Source organism: Raphanus sativus, chromosome 6, assembly GCF_000801105.2.
Source record: "Raphanus sativus cultivar WK10039 chromosome 6, ASM80110v3, whole genome shotgun sequence".
Lineage (NCBI taxonomy): Eukaryota > Viridiplantae > Streptophyta > Magnoliopsida > Brassicales > Brassicaceae > Raphanus > Raphanus sativus.
The window spans coordinates 18,135,423-18,155,725 of record NC_079516.1 but is presented as its reverse complement, the minus strand read 5'-3'; the positions used below and the strand labels follow the sequence as shown (position 1 = coordinate 18,155,725).

Sequence of the window (20,303 nt, the reverse complement as noted above, 5' to 3'; positions counted from 1 at the left end):
AAAAAATTATATAAGGATCATAAGAATTGACTTTATATTTATACAAATCCTAAACGTAGATATCAGGATATATTTAAGTTTGGGTAGTTTGTATTTTTTAAAGTTTGTCTAGATATATCTTGGAGTAAATATTGAAGCAACAAAATTAAGGAATTTTGTAATTTTTTTTTATAACCGTGGTGATATCCCAAAATCTTTGTAGGCTTAATGGCTAATCATACTAAAATTCGCATAATCTGCATTTTCTTACCGTTTAAAACATTAAACGTTGGTTGGCCAAAAGAAATCGAACCCAAAATTGTACTCACTGCTGTGAACTTTTTATCACTGGATAAAAATTCTTAGTTAGTTAAATTAATTGACCATCAATCTTATTTGAGTTTTTTCCTTCTCCTCAAGTTAGTTTTTTATTTTCTTTTTCTATTTCCACCCATTTTTCATGTAAGCATCAAATCTCAACAATTTTGGTCGGTTTTGGGTCAAGCCTAACCAAACATTTGTTTCAAACCCTCAAAATTTTTGAAATTTTTTATATGAATAGAAACATCTAAATTTGTAAAAAATATTTTAGGTTCCAAAATTTTTAAGTTTTCTATTTAATTGTCCGAGCCATAGCACATGGTTTCATAAAACCGTACGATTCTCCCGATCTAAATCAAGCCGGTTTTACATGAAGAAGATTTTACTCAGCATATTCTATTCGATACGGGTAGGAGAAACAGCATTCACAATCCCTAAAATTTCAGGGTCAGCCCTACTTTTGAACCCACTGATCACCCAACATTAACAATACACTTCAAATCAATTGATATTTATGTCGTCCAAATTTGACCAGACGTTTGTTGATTAAGATGTCTATAGAATTCGTACATCCTTAAGAAAAAAGACATTTTTCCCTAATTGAGATGTTATATAAATATCATGAGACTTTAAAATCCAGAGATTATCCAAATCAAGCAAGTGATCAACTAAAGATCCATCCAAAAAGATCGGTCAGACAAACCCCAACACTATACCAAAGCACCAACAACATGCCTCCCAAAAAGAAACCACCTACAGCGATCTTTAAACATTAAAACCATGTTTATTGCATGATTCTTAGGGTAAAGTTCTTAGTGTAATATAATAACTATTTATTAACTTTAACTGAAAAAACTAAAAACCGTCTCTTAAATATTTTAAGAGACGGTTTAGAGTTTTTTTAGTAAAAATTAAAAGACGGTTTTTAGCTTTTTCAGTTAAAGTTAATAAATAGTTCTTTTTTTTTGAAAAACAACTTAAATTCATTTATAAAACTCAACTTTTTCCACTACAACAGCAAGAGGGAATTATCCATCCTCTTGAATAGAAAGCATAAACTAGAGTAACAATATAAGATAAACGAGATAGTTCTTCAACCAAAGATGACAGTGAATTCAAGACGAAGCTTAAATGCGTCGATAAGGCTTTCATGATTGAGTCGTATAGCTGGAAATTAGTCACAGAATGTGACGTTGAAAAACAACTTTCACCTACAAGAAATACCAAAGTAATCTTGCTTGCATCTTCGGGCCTCGTATAGACCGGTACGTAAGCTAACAATCCGGTGAAAGTTGAACCTCATACTCGATAATGAGACAGAGGGAACATCTTCTTTCACTGAAAGAAGGAATGGTGATATCATAAACGATCCTGGTGAATCCACCAGTATATTCTTCAAACAAGAGAGATATAACTCTACGCACAAACTAAAGGCCCCAATGAATCGACCGGAAATTCTTCTAAATATAGCCACAAAAATCAGACCATCAAAAACCATCTCCTTGGGTTTGAGGGTTGGTGGACTGGACTGTAGGCTGCCATAGATAGCCAAAATAAAGAGCCAGGCGCATGGGCCTGCACTTTCAGGTTCTAAAACAGCGTAATGCTTGAAACATGAAGAACGACGATGATGGTGTTCGTCGGAGCTGGAGAAGAGACCGCCGGATGAGACGCACTGAGCGTCAGATGAAGAGAAGATGTGCTCGTCGGGACAGTCTTAGCTCACGACAAAGCTAGTCAGAGATGGAGCAATCGTCGTGTTGGTGTGGTGGATCTTACCGGATCCACAAGAGAGCCCTTGAGGACAGGGTCTTGACGGGATGGAAATGGTGGATATGTAAATAGAAGAGCTCGTACCTCGCATACATTGAGGCGCCGAGCCTGAACGACGGGACAAAAGTGGAATCCCACATCCAGATGTCGTCGAGGCTTCGGGATCTAATGAGATGGGAAGAACTTGCGGTGGATGGTGGAGTGAAAGCCGGTGAAGAACAGCAGCCAGGAGCCGCTTCGAAATGATGATTGAGGAAATGCGACTCGAACGGAAACTCCAGGAATCTCCGGTGTAGAGAGCAGAGCCGATGGAGGGTGACACCACCGGAGAAAGTAACAGATCCAGTATAACGAAAGAGCGGAACGGAATGAGAAGCATGGAAGAGGAAGACCAGCAGCGACGCCGGCGGGATACGCCACCGCCGGCGTCGAGATCCAGAGTCACTGACGGCGCTTCGATAACTGAACTAGAGAGAGAAACTAGGGCGAACTTTATACTTAAAAATAATTTTTTAATATAAATAGTTCTTATGTTACTCTTTCATCACCGTAACAATGTACATCTTTAAAATAACAATTGAGAAAAATTAAAATTCAATTATTATATTAAACATATAATAGTCCAATAGTTCAACCACAATTGGGCTTAGGAATTACGTGAAAGTGACTTGACCAAACATAACACAACACAACTTTATTTGCTGAAATTGTAACTGTAGTTAAGTACAAAAGAAAAAAAAACATAACACAACCTTAATGAAATACCAAACCAGAACCTTGTAGTTTACATTCAACTATCTCATCAATCTTTTTCGCCATTTGAGGAGTGAGATGATTCTTCCAGTCACCAACTTCACCTTTCCTAAAGAACACATTAGAATCAATACCAATTCTCGTTGTCCCATTCCTATTAATATCCAAATTGCTCAAGTTACGCAGACTACACAACTTCAAGATCTCATCCACAGAACCACTCTTTTCTTCTTCCTCTGTGAATGGACAAGCCAAGAACTCAGCGAGTCTCTTGACTTGAACACGAGGCTCCTCAATCATCTCCTCATACTTCAAAAAAAGAACGTTCTCTCCATCTTCCAAGCTCCCTTTCCAGTATCCCAACACATGTTCCCAATAGGGTCCATATAAGAGAATTCCTTTACAATATCCATCAAACATGAGCTCGAAAGTGGCTTGATCCATCTTGGTGCGATGCAACATGTTTCTATAATGCCAACCGGAGACAAACGTATCCTTGATATCTCTGCACACATAAACGACTTTGCAAGGTGAAGAAGAGGATTTTTTGGTGGCTTCATGCAATGTGTTTAAGTGCATGTGTGTTGAATAGATCATAGGAGAAGGGAACTTTGTGAGATCAGGAATTTGGTTACCAGCGTATAGCTCAATTTCAAGAAATGGGACAAGGTCATGAGGGTTTTCTGAGAGCAAAGGATGGATTTGAGGATTTTCTTGGTATTTTTCTCTATGTACAAGAGCGAAAACAAGAGATTTGAGCCAAGTGGTACCACCTTTGGGCAACGAAGCAAGGATTATATCGGTGTCTCGTGGGCGGAAATGCTTTTGGACATCAAGAACTGCTTGGAGTGTGTTGGGATAGTACCAACAACCTTTGTAGTTGTAGATAGCGTAACCCATGAAATCTTTGTCTGAAGGAAGAGTAGAGATCAAGTTCTTGGTTTCTTGGCTAACTTTGTCATCTTTCATGTAGTTTGGGAGGTGAGGTTCTTGATGACCCTCCATTGTGATACACAAAGAGAGGATAGTGGACAAAGTAAGGAGATAAAAGAGTTTTTGATTTGCTGCTTTGGACAATCCGGTCTCACATGTTTTATAGACAGGACAAGTGTTAAGGGGGGCTTGTACGTGTTTCAAACATGGGTGATTCCTAAGCCACAAACACAACCAACCAACATCATCTTATCTTTTCAAGAACTCATTTGGGACTTTTATATTTTCGTGTCCTAAGTTGCTTTGATTTTTTCGTTTTGTTATTTTCTGAATAAAAACATACACGTTTTTGTTTTGTTGCTTTGTGCATCTTGATCACGCAAGTGACTCACGTGAAGTGAAAATGCTTATAGACAAGCTAAGTGTTAAGTACATGCACACATGATGAATTCATCTTACACCACACATGCTTTTGTTTGTTTCTTCCTCCAGTGCTTGTATTGAAAACAACATGACCTGACCTGAAGTCATTTTATTAAAGTAACAAACATCATGACATGAAAAATACAAATTTATTCGGCAACAAACAACAACAACAAGAACAACAACATAGACAGAAAAAACAAAACTCACAGGATTGAAGAAAAACACCATCAAAGCATAACAAAAACTCTCAGAGAATAATTCAACAAGAAAATTTTAGACCAGAACCTTGAAACTTCTCTTCCATGGTTCTATCTATTTCCTCTGCCAAGGTCTCACTCAAAGTATCTCTCCATCCTCCAATCTCTCCCTTTCTGAAGAAAGCTTTAGTCTCCACTCCATTTGGCAACTTCCCTTCTCTATTAACTTCCAAACTACTCAAGCTCTCAAAACTACACAACTTCACAATTTCTCTCACTTCTTCTTCTTCAATAAAACCACATCCCAAGAAATCGGCTATTCTCTTGATCGTATCTCCAGTGTGCTTCTTGATCGTATCTCCAGGTCAGATCTCTTGTTTCTTGTGTCAGATCTTCATCTCTCAAGTAAGATGATGATGATGACATTGTTGAAGAGTATATAGATTAATCTTGAAAAATGTTAGAAACTATATGAGATGTTTATTTGCATCCATGAAGGGTAACACTTGTGTGCTATTTATAATAATAAGCGCAACGTCGATGGAATAGTCAACATATCCTGCTCTACAAGTAAATCGCAATACTGTTCTCGGATCTATCTTTTTGTCTTAATTATTTGATGGAATAGTCAACATGCTTGAAGAGCACGTAGAATAATATATCAAGAAGAAAAAACAAGAGAGAGAGATAATCACGGCTCTACTATCATATAGCGCCAGAATATTTTAAGAACTTGTTTGTTCTGTCGACGCACTGTTTTTAATATTAACTATATCATGACCCGCTCGACCGAGCGGGAGTCAATTTTTTTTATCTTCATTTTTACTAAAGGTTATATATGATTGCAATGTGTATTAATATAAAATTTTGATTAATAACAATGTATATTAATGTGTTTAAATAAGCAATGTGTTTAATTACTAAATCTGATTTTTAAATTTTATGATAACGTAAAGTAGATTTTTTTATATTATTTAAAATATATAGTGCTATATATTTTGTATTTTCAACATTTATTATACAAAACTTACATTGGGGTATTATTTATATGAAAATATGTATAACATAATATATTTATATATTATATAAACATATACACACCCGCACGGGTTTTATTTTTAAAATGTATTCTATATTGTTTAGTTTTATGTAGTATCGAGTTTGTATAATTCAATTTTGTGTTTAAAGAAAAATATCAAAACTGTCTTTCGTATGTAAAAATAACACTTTGCAAGCGTGAGTTGTGTTTTTTTATTTTAACACAAAATTTTATATAAAACTTATGTTTTTGTACATTACGAAATTTAATTTTTTAAAATAATTATTACGTAATTTCAAAGTGAATTTTATCTCTAAAGTCTAATATATTTTGTGTGTAATGGTTCAAAGCATTTTCGATATATATTATATTTTAGTTTGGTTTGTTTTTAGTATTATTGTATAAGTATAATACTATACAATATTACTATTTTCTATACAATATATGAAGCTATGTGTTATTTGTTTTAGAAAGTAGATTAGGCCCAACGTAGTTATAAGAATAGTCATATCTTTATGTATGTGTCTATGACTTATCTACCTAATGTTATTCGTACTAATAAAATTAATATGGCCAATGAAAGTATACTGATCAATTTAAAATGAATTGTATAGGGTAATTATAGAACGATTAATATTTTTAGTATTCTTAGTATATATCTTATCTAAATCGACATGTAATAAATGTAAAAATCATATATGGAATATAGACAAAAAGAAGAACTGTATTTAAGGAAATACATCAATGTAAAGTTAGACTATAGTATGTATTATGTATAAAGAATGAGATATTTAATTTAAACATATGAGATCCACTTTTAAAAATCCACCTAGAGAAAGTTGTAATGTTCCTATTTTAATAAGATAGATATTTAATATTTTTAACAAAATATTGATTTTTCGTAAACTCCTTTCCTTGGTTTTAGAACAGCCATATAAGTTCGGGTATATTTTGACACCGCCGTATAAATCGATATGAATTGAACATATCGCGATATGTTGGGTATGAAATAGCCATTTTCCCTTTTATAATGGGATAACTTTATTTAATTTATCTGTTATTAATTATTTGTTTAAATTAATTATATAATGGCAGTATTGTAATTATTATTAATTATCTTGGTTTATTTGATCTTTGTCAATCCACTATTATAACAAACAAGACCTTGCTCGGATTCTTTAATATAGAATAACTTATGGGGACCCTAACTTATGTGTATTCTCCTTACTAAAAGTTTTAATTAATAACATAACTATAAATATATAAAGTTTCATATCAACTTTAGAATTTGAAAATAAATTTTTAATAGATAATTATACTTTTTACATAGATAATTAAAATTTTCAATTGTACTTTAACTAGATGTAAAAACAACTAATCATATTTTCAAATAATTAAATTTATTCGTGTATAATCTCGCCATAAAATATATCGTTCAGCGAGTGTTAATCAATTCATTGAATTAATTGGTAAATTACTTTTATTAATTCAATGTATTTTTAACTAAAATCAATTAGTGAAATAATTTAATTTATAATAAAAACTTATCTAAATATGAAAATATAAACAAAACTTTTTTTAACCAAATAAAAAACTACAAATAATTATTTTAAGTTTCTGTTTGATATTGATAAAACTAGAATCTAAAAATTATTAAAATATAAATTAACTTTTAATTCAATAAATATTTATATTATTTTAAAAATATATCATCACTGTGCATGGCGCATGAAACTTTCTAACTAACTAATAAGAGTTAATCCAAGTAATTTTCTTCACCGTAATCAATAGGATTACCTCCAGTATTGATTTATAAAAGATAAAGTAATATGTTGTCTTTCCTCAATAAGAACAAACAAATACAAGAGAATTACATCGCGGTAGTGTAGTAGTTTCTACTGGGTGAAAAATTGTCTTGTTTGTCCAGATTAAGAATTGATTTTTTTCTATTGCGAAATTATAAGATTTATATATGGCTATATAGATATCGACCTATTGTTTACGGTCCATTTAATATCCAAAATGAATCCATATGTGAGTTGCACATTTTCTTTGGGATTAATATGCTTTCCATAGACCCAAAATACTCTGAGATTTATTAAAAAAACAAACAAACAAGAACCAAAAATGTACTTTCACATTTATAAAAGAATGAACTAAAAAAAAGGACAAAAAGATCAATTAAAATTAAAAATCTAACTAAAACTTTTTTAAGCAAACCAAGTAACAAAAATAATTTTGGTAGTGACAATTATGACAGTTTATAAAAAATTAAAGTTAACTTTGTAATTATATAAACATTAATTTTACTAAAAATTATTTTCTTTTATGTTCACAGGAGAGTCAACTAGGCGACTAAGTGATTTGTTTTGTACATTAATCTTGGATAACTAATGATGTTTTTTAAAAGTGGCTAATTGGGGTTCCAATCGAATTTCGGTTTGAATTTATTCAGATTTTAGGTTTTTAGGTTCATGAATATTAACCTCATTTGAATATTATAAAAGTTTGGATCAAACTCCATTCGGTTTAGTCGGGTTTGGTTTAGATTTAGTTATGTGCTCAAGATCCAGTTGAACCCTAAATAGTTTCGATTTTATATATAAAACGAGTCATCTGTTCTGAAAAGATTAATTTGTACTTAATTAAATTTAATATATTTATAATATTTTCAATAAATTTGTGTATGTGGCTTCATCAAACTATATATTTATCTTTTAAAATAGATTTGAGAGACTTGTCTCTCAACCATACAAGACAGCAGACATATAATGATTCATGAAAAACCAAAATCTTGTATGAACGAAATCATCTCTATAATATTATTTGAGAAGTCAGTTTCATATATGTCGTGATGATGTTAACTCTTACGATGGTTGATTACGCTGATACCGTTAATGAATTAAAAAAGTTACATTTAAATACTATTATAGAATTTTTTTTATTTAGTTTCCTTTAAAAAATTTCCAAATAACATATGTGATAAAAAGGAAAGATATATAAAGTTTACAAAACAATTTTTAAAACGAAAATATATGTTTATATAATATGATTTCATTTCAAAAATATTTTTAGATAACATAAAATATGTTTTGTCGTAACATAAAACTAGAAGTAATTAAAATATTTCTTTATATCTATATTTTCTTAGATGAAAATGTATATTTGTATATAATGTGATTTCATAAAATAAAATCACACATATAATCTTGATATTAGAAAAAGAAATATTATTTATTTTAAAACATAATTGGAAAAATAAAAAATATATATTTTCAAAGTAATAGAAATATTTTTAAATATCTACCTATTTTCTGAGATGATTACATAAAATAATTAATTAAAATAAATTGATATATGTTTAATTGACTAAAAATAGTTTATTATACTATTGAAATGTTTTATTTATTTTCATATATATAGTTGACTATAATATGTTTCAATTAAAGCAAAAAAAAATCTATAAATTTTATTTTATTTATATAATATGCTTTTTAAAATACAATCACAAAAAATATTATAGACTGCTTATTTTCAAGAGGTATTAAAAAATTAACAACAAACATCTTTCGATCAAATAGTTACAAAATATTTTAAAATAACATAACATTATATACTTTAACGAGGTAGATATATTATATTTTATCACTATTAAAATTTTCTATTTTCTTAATATTGAATTTTCTTTTAAATTTTATGTTTTTATGTTTGTGGAAGTTAATATAACCATAATAAAAATACCAAAGTAAATCTGATTTTTTAAGATTATTTAAAATTAATTTCAGTTTACCATTTAATAAATCTAAGACATAAAATTATTTAGAATTTATAAAATAGTTTGGTTATTGTAAATATTGATATGTTCATGAGCTTCCAAAAATGTACTTATGTATGTGATTTTCTATTGATAATCGCTTTATTATATAATATTTTTTAAATAAACATATATTTTGATAAATATTATGACAATACATGCACATTTAGACAATAAATAAAATAATTTGGTTTTAATTAAGTACAACAAAAATAAGTATATTTTAGTTTGAATTTGAAAAATATATGTAACTCAATATACTCATAACATGAGTGATTCGACTAATCCAACTTATAATAAAATCATATCAATAAGAATACATAACTTTTTAATAATAACAATTTATTTTAGAAATATAAATTATAGGACGACTCAAAACATATTAAAAATTAAAATAAAATATTAAATAATTTTTACACTTTAGTTCTTTTGTAAAATTTATATATATGAATGGACTGTAGAATATTATCATTATATTAGTTTAAATAATTTGGAATTAAACACATTAGTTTATTTTGTTTCATTTTAAGAATAATATATCTTAAGTTATACATAATCTTCCTCAAATATATTTACATATCAAAGACAACAACCAACTTAAATGCAAATGAGAAAATTAATCATAATTTTAATATACTAAAAAAAATATTAGTTGAATTTAGAAAAATGGATGCAATCAGATAACTAAATTGACGGTAAAACAATAAATTCTAATAGATATAACATATTTAAAATCATATATCTAATTAAAGTAATATAATTTTATTAATATAAATTATGCATATAAATTATAAATATATTTAAAATGTAAATTAAAAAACAATCAATTATCATAGTATATTTAATTTATAAATATGCACGGGAAAAATCACTTAGTACATAATAAAACATAAATAAATTAAAATTAACAATTAGCAATTCCATAAACGTAAGAGACACTATTTAAATTTAAAAACAACATTGTTCAAAATTCAAAAGCAAACTTATTCTTAATTGAAATTCAAATGCAATTATCAAAACATAAAACATTATAATGAAAAAATAATTAACATACACTATACTAAATATTTGAGTTAACTATTTATGTAATATATAATTATTTTAGTTATTCAATAATATCTCAGTGTATACGAGATGTATAGGAGGAGGGATTGAGATCAAGTTTGATATATAACTTTTTGGAGATTTTAAATTCTTGAGTCATTCAGATATACATTTGGATTTTGTTTGGTTTGGATAAAGCTCATAATACAAAATACTGCAGAACAAAACTATTCAATATTTATGTCCGATTCGGATTTATTTTTCCTGGACGAGTTTGGATTCGATTTATTTTTCCCTGCGCTATGTGAACGATCCTATACGTACAATATTCAACTGATAAAAGAAATATTATTATTAAACAAACCATGATCATTCTTTTATTCATATAACAACAAACAACAAAACATAGACAGCTTTTTTCAAAAAAAAAAAAAAAACATAGACAGCAAAAACAAAACTCACAAGATTGAAAACAATAATAATTAAAGCACAACAATAACATAATAAAAAAGTCTCAAAGAGTGATGTCAACAAGAAAATTTGAGACCAGAACCTTGAAACTTCTCTTCAATGGTTCTATCTATTTTCTCTGCCAAGGACTCACTCAAAGTATCTCCCCATCCTCCAACATCTCCTTTTCTGAAGAAAGCTTTAGTCTCCATTCCATTTGGCAACTTCCCTTCTCTATTAACTTCCAAATTACTTAAGCTCTCAAAGCTACACAACTTCACAATCCCTCTCACTTCTTCTTCTTCTTCTTCTTCAAGAAAACCACATCCCAAGAACTCAGCTATTCTCTTGATCGTATCTCCACTCTGCTTCTTGAGCTCCTCGTAAGTAACAAACAAGACCTTGTTTGGATTCTCGAGGCTCGCATACCAATACTCAAGCACATGATCCCAAAAGGGTCCACCTATAAACTTCCCTTGACAAAACGCTTCAACCGCTTTTTCAATAGGATAATCAGCGGTTTCTTCAGGAGCAAGTTTCTTCCCAAAATGCCATAAGGAGACAAACATGTCCTTAGGGTTTCTACAACAATACACAATCTTACAAGAAGAACTCTTAACGGACTCGGGAAGGGATAGATGCGGTATGTGCGTGTTCATGAGTCTTGGAGAAGGCAACTTAGAGAAATCAAAATCTGGTGACTCGTAGTAAACTCCTTCCAAGAAGGGCACGAGAAGGTGCGGATTGGTGACAAGAAGAGGATGATTACCAGAAGAAACTGGAAACTTGTGTCGGTTGATGAGAGCAAAGACAAGAGCTTTTAACCAAGTGGTACCTGATTTAGGATTGGTGACGAGGATAATGTCGGAATCTGTGGCTTCAAATTGTTTTTGACACTCCAAGAGTCCTTGTAAGAGAGCTTGTGTGTGCCAGCGTCCTTGAAACTGATACATTTGGCTCACCAACCAACCTTTCTCGCTTGGAAGAGAAGATATCAGATCTCTTGTTTCTTGTGTCAGAACTTCATCTCCCAAGTAATCAGGAACAGCTGATGATGATGAAGACATTGTTTAAGAGTATAGATCAATCTTGAAAAATGTTATAAACTATGAGATGTTTTTTGCATTGATACTTGAGTGCTTTTATAAGAAAAATGAGATGTTTGCTGAACAAGTAACTTGAGCAATACTGTTCTTGGAACTATCTTTTGTTCCTAACCTTTGATGGAACAGTCAACATATCTTGAAGAGCACGTAGAATAATATCTAAAGAGTAAAAGACAAGAGAGAAAGAGAATCACAACTCTAATATTGTTAAAAGTCAAAGATACACGCATAGAATAATGAGTTTAGGTAGGCTTATGCTTTTTCCTTGTTTGTTGTTTTGCCGATGCTCATGAAAAACTTGTGATGGGCCAAAAGCTCATGGATCATGAAAGATCAACTCAAAACATAAATCGAATCAAAACAAAACAGGCCAGGTTGGTCCATCATCACAAGTTCACAACAATCATTAAAAAAAAAAGAGAAGCTCATTAAATTAAATAGAATAAAGTTTAAGCAGGATTCTTAACAAAAGAATCTAAAGGAAGAACCAATTAGTTTCTCTTCAGTCATCTTATCAATCTCCTCTGCTAGTAAAGGAGTCAAAGTGTCTCTCCATCCACCAGTCTCTCCTTTCCTAAAAAATGCCTTAGTCTCCATACCATTCACTAACTTCCCTGTTGTATTAACCTCCAACTTACTCAAATTCTCAAGACTACACAACTTTATGATCCCATCCAAAACTCCATCCTCTATCTCCCTCTCTGTGAAAGGTAATCCCAAAAACTCAGCGATCCGCATAACACATTCCTCAGGTTTCTCTCTCATCTCTTCATACATAACAAAGAATACCTTTTTTCGGGTTTGCTTGACTCTCTTTCCAGTACTCTAAGGCATGATCCCAAAAGGGTCCATAAACACTTGAACCTCTACAAAACCCACTAACCATTTCCTCCATTGTACACCCAACCATATCCTTAAGAAACAAACTTTTCATGAAATGCCAAAGCGAGACAAAGGCATCCTTTGGGTTCCTGCAGCAGTACACAACTTTACAAGACGACTCTTTAATGGACTCAGGGAGCGACCCAAGAGGGATGTGTGTAGAGAAGATCCTAGGAGAAGTATCTTGAGCGTTAAAGTCGAAAGCTTCGATAAAGGGCACGAGGGTATGCGGGTTGTTATCAAGCAGAGGATGTGATTCTAGAGGAGTCTTGAATTCTTGTCTGTAAACCAAAGCAAAAACGAGTGATTTCAACCAAGTCGTACCTGATTTAGGATTGCTTACCAGGATGATATCTGAATCTTTTGCCTGAAAATGCTTCTGGCTATATAAAACACCTTTCAAGAGGTTTGGTGTGTACCAAAACCCTTGGTATTGATAGAGATGCTCTGCGAAAAAACCTCTGTCTCTAGGAAGAGAAGACAGCAAGTCATCTTTGCATTCTTGGCTGCATTTAGACTCTACCAATAACTTTGAGAGAGTGGTTTCGGATTTCGACATAGATTGTCACCTTAGTCTTACAGAATGCTATAAACCACATGAACTTCTATATACACGTAAGTAGATTAAGTGTCAAATAAGAAAATGCTGAATTTTCTTATTTGACATGTATTTAAAAACACTTACGCCAAAGCATCAATATATAATTTGAAAGTTTTTAACTCTATTTATCCCCTTCATTTATTTTCTTGCCAAACTAAAAGAAATCTATTGTCTTTCCTAAATAAGAACAAATAAGCAAGAACCAAGAAATGTACTTTCTCGTTTATAAAAGAATGAACAAAAACAAAAGGAAGAAAGGCCAGACTCTTTTACTAGAACAAGAAACCAAAAGTTAGATGTGTTGATCAAATTCAATAAAATAGAGACGACTACGAGATGATGTTGAAAGCAGAACTATACCTAAAACGCAAAGAAAAGAAAACACATTTGCTAAGTTACGTATACGAAACATGTGCGTGTCATTCTCTATTTTGATCATGCTTTGAATCGGCACTTCTATCTAGGATTTCCATCGTAACTGTCATTCATCCATTGCACGACTAGCACATGCACATGTTTCGTATACGTAACTTAGCAAATGTGTTTTCTTTTTGTTTTTTGACAGTTACGACGTGGTTTTCATCATGCTTCTATCTAGGATTTCACGGACTGAGACTTAATTGATTAGTTCAGAGAAGCCAACTAATGCTGATTCGAGATGTTAATGAACAACAAACAGACAGAAAATTCATTAAAATGATCCTGTTTATTGCGATCAATGACCCCTAAAAACATATACCTTTAACAAGATCCTAGAAGATGTGTCGGAGAGACGGAAACTGAAAACTCATTTTTCTAATCACTAGACAACAGCACCTCCCAGTAGGTATTGATGTTGGTGCATCATCTCCAAGCATCGGAATATACTCTGATCCTCGCAAGTGAACGCTAAAGCAAGCTAATAAAACAAACGAGACAAGAATCACAAATAAAGCAGAACTATACCTAAAACGCAAAGAAAAGAAAACACACTTGCTAAGTTACGTATACGAAACATGTGCATGTCATTCTCTATTTTGATCATGCTTTGAATCGTCACTTCTATCTAGGATTTCACGTCGTAACTGTCATTCATCTATTGCACGACTAGCACATGCACATAGACTTGCCTTCACCACTCTCTCTCTCTCTCTCTCTCTCTCTCTCTCTCTCTCTCTCTCTCTCTCTCTCTCTCCACTACAGGAAATGTGAGTAGTAATAGCGGACGGAAACCGCTATAATTTCTGTTTAATAGCGTTTCTTTGGACGCTCTGACATCGCCCGTTATAAAAGATCCGACCCTTTTAATAGCGGTTTTCTGTTGTGCTATAATTAAATGTACAAGAATAGCGCTTTTGTATCTGCAATTGTTAATATTTATTATAATGAATTATTTTATTTAAAAACATAATATTTAATCTGAATTTTTATAATAAAATCAATTAATCATATTATAAAACAAAATTATTTAAATGATTAAAACAATAATTAAAAATTAAATCACAAATATAGTTAAATAGAGAACTAATTTAAATTTCAAATTTAAAATTTATTCATTAATTAAAATTTCTTTACAATAAAATCAGTTTATACATCAAACCAAAAAAGAACCAAAACCTAATTAACCAACCCTAAATAAACCAAAAAAAATATAACCAAAAAATAACAAAACCTAATAAAATTTCTACAGCTCTACGTCTCTTTCTTCTTATTCGGCTTCACCTACACCACAACCGCCGCTAGCTTTCTCTGTGATCTCTGCCATCTCCGACTAGCTTTCTTCCATGGCTTGAGCTTCCTCGGCTTGGGACTTGGCAGCCTGTTCAGATTACCTGCAGAAAATATCAAAACAAAAGAAGACCATACGCATCAGATTGCAATGAAAGCTAGGAGCAAATTAAGCAAGAAACTCAGATAGCTTTTCTTAATCAAAGTTGAAATCTTTTGCCAAATCAAAAAACACATCCTAATCAATCTTATAAATGATATTAAACTTCAGAGACAAAACAATCAAACCAACTCTGCTCGCAACCCATTTCGTGTACCAAAATCAAAACAAAATCAGAGAGAGAGAGAGAGAGAGAGAGAGAGAGCATGAACAGAGATATACATGGCAAAGAAAGGCTGAGACTTCCCCCTTTATTCGTCTCCGGTGAACTGAACCATCGAAGCCTCTTCCACCTTGCCACCGGCGCTGCTCCGCCATCTCTGTTTGTCACTCGCCATATCTGTTTGTCACTTGCCATCTCTGTTTGTGGCTCGAATCTGACTCGAGTCAAACGTTGTCAACGAAGCTTTCGTCATGGCCGAGTGAGAGAGATAGAGATAGAGAGACAGGTTTGTATCCAGACAGGTTGAATCGTAAGAGGCTGAAGACTTTGTGATTTTAGGTTTAACAATTCAAAGGATAGATGGAGAAGACTGTGGTTGAACAAAAAAAAAGATGGAGAAGACTGAATCGTGAGAGAGAGAGAGAGAGGGGGTTGAAAGGATAGATGGTGAAGATTGATCTTAGCCATAGGATCAAAAATAATCAATGGCCACAAATTGCAATCCTGATTTTTGATAGATTGACCAATAAGGAGAAAGTGAGAGGATTGACTGAGATTTATTTCTAGCCATTGGATTAAAGACAATCAAATGGTCAAAAATTAACCAGTCCAAAACTATTTAATAATTGTTTTAAAATTTATTGTTTAACTAAATTTATTTATACAAAATTAAATTAGATTCTGATTATGTTACATTTATTTTGTATTTAAAATTTAGAGTTAAAAAGTATGAGTTTAGAGTATATGTAATATCATTTAGAGTATATGATTTTGTGTTATGGTATACATTTAGAGTTTAGGGTTAGGGTTTAGAGTTTGTATAACTTGAGTTTTAAAATATACTTGGGTTTAAATTTATTGCCTCTATTCTATGTTTGTAAAGATTAAGTTTATTATTTTGTATGCAAAGTCTAAGTTTGTGGTATAGGGTAAGATTAAAAATTTAATTCATTATGATTTAGGGGTTGAGAGTTTTGAAAGTATAAGAGTTAGAGTTTTATATAAAATTTTGTGACTAAGGTTTAGATTTGAAGTTTGTTATATTTTTAAAATTTATATTAGAAATTTATATTTTGGTAGATGAATGGTTTATGTTTGAAGTTAGGAATTAGGGTATAGAATTGTATGGAGGATCTAAGGTTTACATTTAAGATTTTGAAAGGAGTTTTGAAAAAAAAATAGTTTTAAAGTTTAAATTTAAATTTTGGCTTTAAAATCTGAAAAAAAAAATAATTAGAGATTTTATTTAGTATTTTAGAATATCATTTAAGTTTGAATTTTATGGTTTAGGGTATTAGATTTAGGGCATTAGATGGATTCAGGTTGCATTAGCATATTTAAATTAAACTTTATTTTTATAAAATTAAAAGTTCAAAATTTAGATTTTAGGATTATATTTAGGGTTTAGGGGTTAGAATATATTTGGAGATTAGGGGTTAAAAATAAGTCTAGCAAGTCATTTTGTTAAAATTATATATCCCTAAATTTATAAATAGAATTGATTAAAAATTATAATATATATTGCAATAAAATATGAAATTTATAGTTTTAGAGATTACAATCGGTTCCAATTTTATTTCCCTCCATAATATTTGGCTCCAAAAATTGGCTCCAATAATATTTTGAGTTTTAGCTCCAATTTATTTTTGGCCTCAATTTATCATTAATGTACAAAACACTAACAAGTCTCAACATTTAGAAAATAAAAAATAAAAACTCTCTCCCTCTCGAATCAAAGCATAAGAACGAAGTGAAGCATGTCTTTGTGGTCTTCTGCTTCCAGACTAACATGCTGCCAATAAAACAGACAAGAAACAGAGTAAAAAACATAATTATAGCCAAGTAAAGACATAAAATTGTAACATAGAGCATAGAGGTGATAATCAAGGGAAATTAAGACCAACCTCGCCAGGATCTGTATGTGCAATAATAGTAGTCAACGGGTCATCTCTTTTAAATCGTTATTCTTCGTTTGGCATCACAGTGAGTAACAACATGTTGCCAAGAGCCAGAACCTAGAGTGAGACTTGTAAAGCTTGTTTTCTCTTTAACTTTTGTTCCCTGCAAAAAGGGAAACACCAAGTAGAACAATCAAAGGCAAAGAAGCCATGTTGAACCAAATCTCACAAAAGCCACCATACAGTGTGATTCTACAATAATACAGAATGTAAGAACAAAGCCAAACAATGTATCGATATGAAACATTCTCAGCATAACACATCACACACACAACTAACTAAGAACATAACCAGTTTCAGATGCAATGAAAAGACACAATGGACCAACTGCAAACTTTGTCTTCTCAACATAGCACAACACACACACTACTAACTAAGAACAGAAAAATGTTCCAACCAAGGATTTCAGATGTAACAAAGAGACACAATATATCAAACTGCAAACTTTGTCTTCTCAACGTCACACACGCACACACTACTAAGAACAGAACCCGTTTTCTACAACACTCCGACAAAGATCAAATTAGTTTTGATAAGTGAGCTGAAAAAAATATCAGATAACTAAAGATAATTATAAAAGTGAATCTCTCAATAGGATTGGGGAAAGAGAGAACCTTTCCGCCATGGCTCCCGGATTTGAGGCGAGCAGAGAAAGTGCCTGAGATGAAGAAGAAAAGGAGACGACTATAGAGGACGGGAGAGGTGATGAAGTAGGTTTCTGTTTAATACTATCCCTGAAGCAAATATGAATCATAAATCAAATCACGACTTAGGGTTCTTGCTCGAATCAGAGAGGGATTTATGGAGCCGACTACGGAAAGGAAACAGAGACAATGGCAAAGAGAGAGATAGAGAGATTACAACTGAGATACCCAGGAGATTTAACTCAGCTGGCCGTGAGTGACTAAGATCGGAGTGTTGTCCGGTGGAAGCCATGATCTCGTGAGAGATGGAGGAGAGATGGAGACGATGAGTTCGTCTGTGTGTGTGAGAGAGAGAGAGAGAATCTGAGAAATATTTAATTTGTTTGAGCCATTTTTTTCTTTTTTTTTTTTAACACCATCCTTTTTTTTCTAATTATTGGAGCTTATACATACCAAATTAACGCGGCTAAAAAAATTATTTTTCCGCGATACCAAACATAGCGTTTTCAATTTATAAACGCTATTAAAAAAGTCAGTATTGATATACAATAGCAGAAACATCAAAAACGCTATAGTCTGATGCTATTAATACTCATATTTACTGTAGTGCTCTCTCTCTCTCTCTCTCTCTCTCTCTCTCTCTCTCTCTCTCTCTCTCTCTCTCTCCTCTCTCTCTCTCTCTCTCTCTCTCTCTCTCTTCTCTCTCTCTCTCTCTCTCTCTCTCTCTCTCTATATAGTCAAAAGACTCAAAACTCAAACCCCACTCTCAGCCACAGAAAAAAAATCACATTTACAAAAAAGAATAATAATAAGAATAGTTTAAATTCAAAAAAAAAGAGGAAAGAGTTGTTAAAAAAAAAAAAAAAAGAGGAAAGGAAATTTTACTCATGGTACTTGTGAAGGTCTAGTATGCATCTACTCTATCTACGTCCGGAGTCTCGGTGTCGTGATGAATCCCGCAAATAGATGGTAGCAAACTTTGCCTCTCTCCAACATTCAAAACCTCTTAATCAAAAGGTTTAACAAAGGAGTGTTTGGCAGCCCAACTCCTAAGCTTGGTTTCGGTAAAGACAAACTCACCTGTACTTACAAGGCCGTTTCAGGGTCGTGATTACCCTGACGCCATCGTCATACTTATCTCCGTACCAACTCCTATGATTTACTTTTCAAACCTACCTATTCCGTTGTTTCTGTTTATTATTTCGAATCTTTGTTTTCCGCGTAATTTTATTTGATCGTCTTGTTTTCCTTTTTATAGTTGTAATTTTCACTTTTTTTAATCTTCTACTAGATTTTGACCCGCGCTTTTGAAGCGCGGGATATTTTACGATGAAAATTTTTACTAATTATTTAACAAATATTTTGGTAATTTTTAAAGAGTGTGTATTTAAATCAGTATTTTTTAAATTCAACCCGATTGTGATTATACCGGTTAATCCGCAGATCTGACAATTCAATTTATGTTTTAAAAATATTCATATTAAAAAATCACTAAAACCCGAGACTAACCGATTGAACTGATGGATGACCGATATGTAATCTAATTGGATTTAAATTGTAATAGTTTCATAATTTGTAATCTTATAATCGAAATTTTAAAGTTCACTATTTTGCAATTTATGAAATTATGACGTTTCTACAAAATTTTAAAGAGAAAATGATAGATATAAAATAACTAAGATTAATTATTGTATTATTTGGAAACATTGATAGTAGTATAAAAATATATTGTTTGGAAACATTGATAATAGTATAATGAAATACGTATATTGTTTGGAGACATTGATAGTATTATAAAGAAATAAGTATATTGTTTGGAAACATGGATAGTAGTATAAAGAAATGAACATTAGTGATTTAATGTATGTTTAACTATAAAGTATAAAGGTGTATTTAATTTAAAAACTTACAAAATAAATGTTAGGTCCAAAAGAATGTTTCTGTTTTAATAAGATAGATGCTTTTAGTTGTCCGGTTATGCCTTAATACATTCATTCCGGTCAAATTAGATTTTGTATCCTTCACAACTAATATTCCCGTTGTAACATGTGTTCCTTGAAGCTAAGCTTACCACTCCTTTAATTTCCGTTACGATTTTTGTATATTACTAGTCCTGTTAGATTTTAGATTATCTAGTTCCACCCAAACCATAAATTAATATAATACTAGATTCTGACCCGCCCTTTCAAAGGGCGGGTATGTTTTCGTTTTAATTTTTTGAGAAATTTAATTTTTATATTTGTGTTTTTACAATATATTTATATTTAATATTAATTAATTATTTTAATTTTTGGTAATTATATTAATTTATCAAGTTGTATAATTATACACTTGTGCCATATGCATTTTAAAA

At 31.4% G+C, this 20,303-nt stretch overlaps 3 protein-coding genes and 2 long non-coding RNA genes across 5 annotated transcripts; all 5 read right to left on the bottom strand.

The window, feature by feature from the left end:
- Positions 1-2,752: 2,752 nt before the first annotated feature.
- LOC108807257 (cytosolic sulfotransferase 11) lies at positions 2,753-3,910 on the bottom strand. The gene has a single exon (XM_018579519.2). The coding sequence runs from the start codon at positions 3,829-3,831 to the stop codon at positions 2,827-2,829; it is 1,005 nt and encodes a 334-aa protein (XP_018435021.1). The 5' UTR covers positions 3,832-3,910; the 3' UTR covers positions 2,753-2,826.
- A 6,765-nt stretch (positions 3,911-10,675) lies between these two features.
- On the bottom strand, positions 10,676-11,893 carry LOC108811837 (cytosolic sulfotransferase 12). The gene has a single exon (XM_018583940.2). The coding sequence runs from the start codon at positions 11,794-11,796 to the stop codon at positions 10,807-10,809; it is 990 nt and encodes a 329-aa protein (XP_018439442.1). The 5' UTR covers positions 11,797-11,893; the 3' UTR covers positions 10,676-10,806.
- Positions 11,894-12,064: 171 nt separating this feature from the next.
- LOC108810550 (cytosolic sulfotransferase 13) lies at positions 12,065-13,633 on the bottom strand. Its single transcript, XM_018582655.2, is given in 2 exon segments — positions 12,065-12,630; positions 12,632-13,633. Coding segments are annotated over 2 exon segments (978 nt in total). The 5' UTR covers positions 13,277-13,633; the 3' UTR covers positions 12,065-12,297.
- A 1,192-nt stretch (positions 13,634-14,825) lies between these two features.
- LOC130496987 (uncharacterized) lies at positions 14,826-15,825 on the bottom strand. The gene is made up of 2 exons (XR_008936054.1): positions 15,408-15,825; positions 14,826-15,129 (listed from the first exon to the last, which is right to left on the bottom strand). It is a non-coding gene; the product is annotated as an uncharacterized LOC130496987 (long non-coding RNA).
- Positions 15,826-16,909: 1,084 nt separating this feature from the next.
- On the bottom strand, positions 16,910-18,346 carry LOC130497072 (uncharacterized). Its single transcript, XR_008936103.1, has 4 exons — positions 18,168-18,346; positions 17,921-18,040; positions 17,253-17,409; positions 16,910-17,140 (listed from the first exon to the last, which is right to left on the bottom strand). It is a non-coding gene; the product is annotated as an uncharacterized LOC130497072 (long non-coding RNA).
- Positions 18,347-20,303: the final 1,957 nt, after the last annotated feature.